The sequence below is a fragment of the Orycteropus afer genome, unplaced genomic scaffold, assembly GCF_000298275.1.
Source record: "Orycteropus afer afer isolate SDZICR_OR568_19922 unplaced genomic scaffold, OryAfe1.0 scaffold00042, whole genome shotgun sequence".
Taxonomy (NCBI): Eukaryota; Metazoa; Chordata; class Mammalia; order Tubulidentata; family Orycteropodidae; genus Orycteropus; species Orycteropus afer.
Genome location: NW_006921629.1, coordinates 8,594,886 through 8,598,007, shown reverse-complemented (window position 1 = coordinate 8,598,007; position 3,122 = coordinate 8,594,886). Strand labels below are relative to the sequence as shown.

Below are 3,122 nucleotides of genomic sequence, written 5' to 3'. Positions count from 1 at the left end.
AGGATTGCCCAACCTTCCTTCCGAGGAGTGGCTGGTGGGTTTGAACCTCCAGCCTTCTGGTTAGCAGTCAAGTGCTTTAGCCACTATGCTACCAGAGCTCTACTTCCCTAAAAATTTACAGTCTTGGAAACTCAATGAAGGTTGCTATGAGTCAGAATCGACTTAATGGCAGTGGGTTATATAGGACTGATATTGCAAAGAAGAAATGATTTGAAGTCCCATACAGAAATTTCTTTGCTCATTACTACCTTTATCTTATCTGTCACTCAGAAATCCTCAAATCAAGATGGGCAGACTACCTATTGCTTCACAAGCCTTATAAAGAGATGCCAAATGGGGTTATGGGGGCTCTGGTGGCGTAGTGCCTAAGGCATTTGACTGCTAACCAGAAGGATGGAGGTTCAAACTCACCAGCCACTTCCTGCAAGGAAGGTTGGGCAATCTATTTCCGTAGTGATACCGCCTCAGAAACCCAAGGAGGGGTCTCTCTATGAGTCGAATCCGACTCGACTGCAGTGAGTTTGGGTTTTTTGGTTTTAATGGAGATATGCTCACAGAGCTGATGCTTGGAAAAAAGGGAAGAGGTGAATACTCACCTCAGACACTATCCCATCAGGGGTAAGCTCCTGCTTCTTTTATTCCTCTTCTCCCCCATTCTGCTGAAAATCCTACCTATCTCTCAAGACTCAGTTCTAGTTTTACCTCTTCCACAGAGATGGTCCATATTCATGTGACCCACACACTTTTTGTTAGTGGGAATAATTCCTGTGAAGTATAAAAACTCACTGCCGTCGAGTCAGATCTGACTCGCAGCAACCCCTCCTTGGGTTTCCGAGGCAGTATCACTACAGAAGTAGATTGCCCAACCTTCCTTCTGAGGAGTGGCTGATCAGTTTGAACTGCCAGCCTTCTGGTTAGCAGTCAAACGCCATAGGCACTACACTACGCCACCAGAGTTCCCCTGTATAATATAACTAAGTATATAAACACACCTCACACGTTCTTTATAATATTCTCTAGGTATACACCAATTTCTTGAGGTCCTCAAGCTTCTACCCTTTAATATATGAAACCCCACAAAGTGCTTTAAAAACATTTAAGTTAGGTATTCAGTGTGACAATGAGTCACTCAGCCCTGGCCCACTTATTAAGGTACACAAATGGCATCAGAAACCTTTCCCAGAGTCTAAAATCAAGGCTCACAAATGAAGATTCCAGATCTGTGCAAGTTCTCCAGCCATATCCAAATGTTCCCTAGCTGAATCAGAGGTGAAGACAGGAGTAGAATCTGTTTCTTCAAATGTCCAAAAGGAAGACCTTGGGGGTGTCAATTAACATTTCTAGGTACAGTCTCCCCAGCGGCTGTCAAAATCACTGACTAGAAATCTGCCTACCCGAGTCCAAGTCCCAGTTACGCTGCTTACTATGTCACTGCGTTAGCCAATCTGCCCCACGATTCCCCATCTCCAAAACAGGGATACTAATGGTGTCTATCTCATCCGGTTGGGGCTAACCTAAAGTGAGGCAATGCAGTCCATGGAAAGGGCTTAGCATAGTTCCTGCAGTAATAAGATAACAGCTTATCTACAGAATGGGTGAGTTGACTAGGTTATCCTTAAGCATGTTTCTTCCACCGCTCGTATTCCATAGTCTTAAGAGAACAGGAACCAGAATGCCAGGAAAGAGCGTCACCACTCCAGCCAAAGAGCTGCGTCTGCATCCCTTGAACAAACGACAGCTTCCAGGCAGAGCTTCTCTGCCAATTAGCGGGCAGGAAGGTAAGCGACCCGGGCCCTGCTCCTATGACTGAGCGTCTCCTTTCTCTCTCCACCTTCCCCTTCGGCTAGCAAGCATCGTTGGAGTGCCCACCGGGTACCTGGGGGCTCACATGGATGGGATGGGGCACCAGGGAGGCACTCACTTGTTCCTGCGGATCCAGTCGATGAGAGCGCGCACCTCCGGCACCTCGTCCAGGGCCGGGGGCTCGCCGGTGCGGAACTGGTCCGGGAAGCTGCGGTTAAGGTCGCGGCCACGGCTGTTGTCGCGGCCGCTGGGCCCCGGCGGGTCGCCGTCACTGAGGCCGCAGTCGCCCTCGCGGGCGCGCTCAAAGCCATCGGGGTTGAGGCTGGGCATCACGTACACGTCGGTGGTGTTGAGCAAGCGGACGAGGCGCGGGTCTCCGCGGCGGTAGCCAGCCACCAGCTCGCGGGCCAGGTAGACCAGAACCTGGCGCGATACGGTCTCGTCGCCGTGCATGTTGCCCACGAGCTTCACCTGAGGCCGGCCCGGCAGGAGCGGCCCCGCCGCATCGGGCCCCGTGTCGCCGTCAGGGGGCGGCGGCTCGAGGCCGGCCGTGAGGCGCAGCACCCACAGCGGCCGGCCCTCCACCGAGCGGCCGATACTGAAGAGGCGAGTGAGGCCCGGGGACCCCGCCGCCGCTACCTCCCTCAGCACCGAGCTCAGCTCCTCTTCGTGGTAGTAGTGGTCGAACTGGCTCTCAGCCGCCGGAGCGCCCGCGCTGGTCGTCGTCGTCGTCGCCTCCGCCTTCTTGATGTGCGCCGCCTGGACCGGGCTCCTCAGCAGCACCAGGTACAGCAGCAGCGGAAGGCGCCCCAGCCGCCAAGGCGGCCGCACGTCCCAGCCGCTCGCCATCTTCTAGCAGCGCCGCTAATCCCGGCTCCGCTCCCGCGGCTCCGCGCTCCGGGAGGCCGGGACCAGCCGGATCCTCTCCGCGCCTAGCAACCCCATCCCGCCCTCAGGCTGCAGCCAATCGCCGATGGGCCTTCTGTGGCGTCACGCCAGGGGGTGGGGCTGCTCTTAAAGCAGCCGATTCTCTCTGGGTGTGCCTTTCTCCAGTCCCGGACGGGTTTGCTCACTCTCTCTTCCTTTGCTGTGGTTATGCTAGCTGTTTTCACTACTCCCTGTTTCCTCTTATGCGTTTGCTCCGCTTCTCCTCTACTCGCTCAATTTCTTCTTTATGTCTTCTCCTCGTGAGTGCTCACCTTTTTTTCTCTGCGTACTCTGAACTAGTTCCCTTCCGTTCTTTGTTGCAGCTTTCCCCTGCTGCATTTTAACGCTTAGAACCGAAAAATCGAAAGAATCAGATGATTCGAAGGAATCAA

At 53.8% G+C, this 3,122-nt stretch overlaps 1 protein-coding gene across 1 annotated transcript in view; it reads right to left on the bottom strand.

Annotated features, from left to right (window-relative positions):
- Nucleotides 1-2,652, bottom strand: part of CPD (carboxypeptidase D) — an 87,102-nt gene extending 84,450 nt beyond the window's left edge. The window contains exon 1 of the mRNA XM_007937561.1: nucleotides 1,922-2,652. Within this exon, the coding sequence (XP_007935752.1) occupies nucleotides 1,922-2,652 (731 nt within the window). The remainder of the gene's footprint in view (nucleotides 1-1,921) is intronic.
- Between the last annotated feature and the right edge of the window lie 470 nt (nucleotides 2,653-3,122).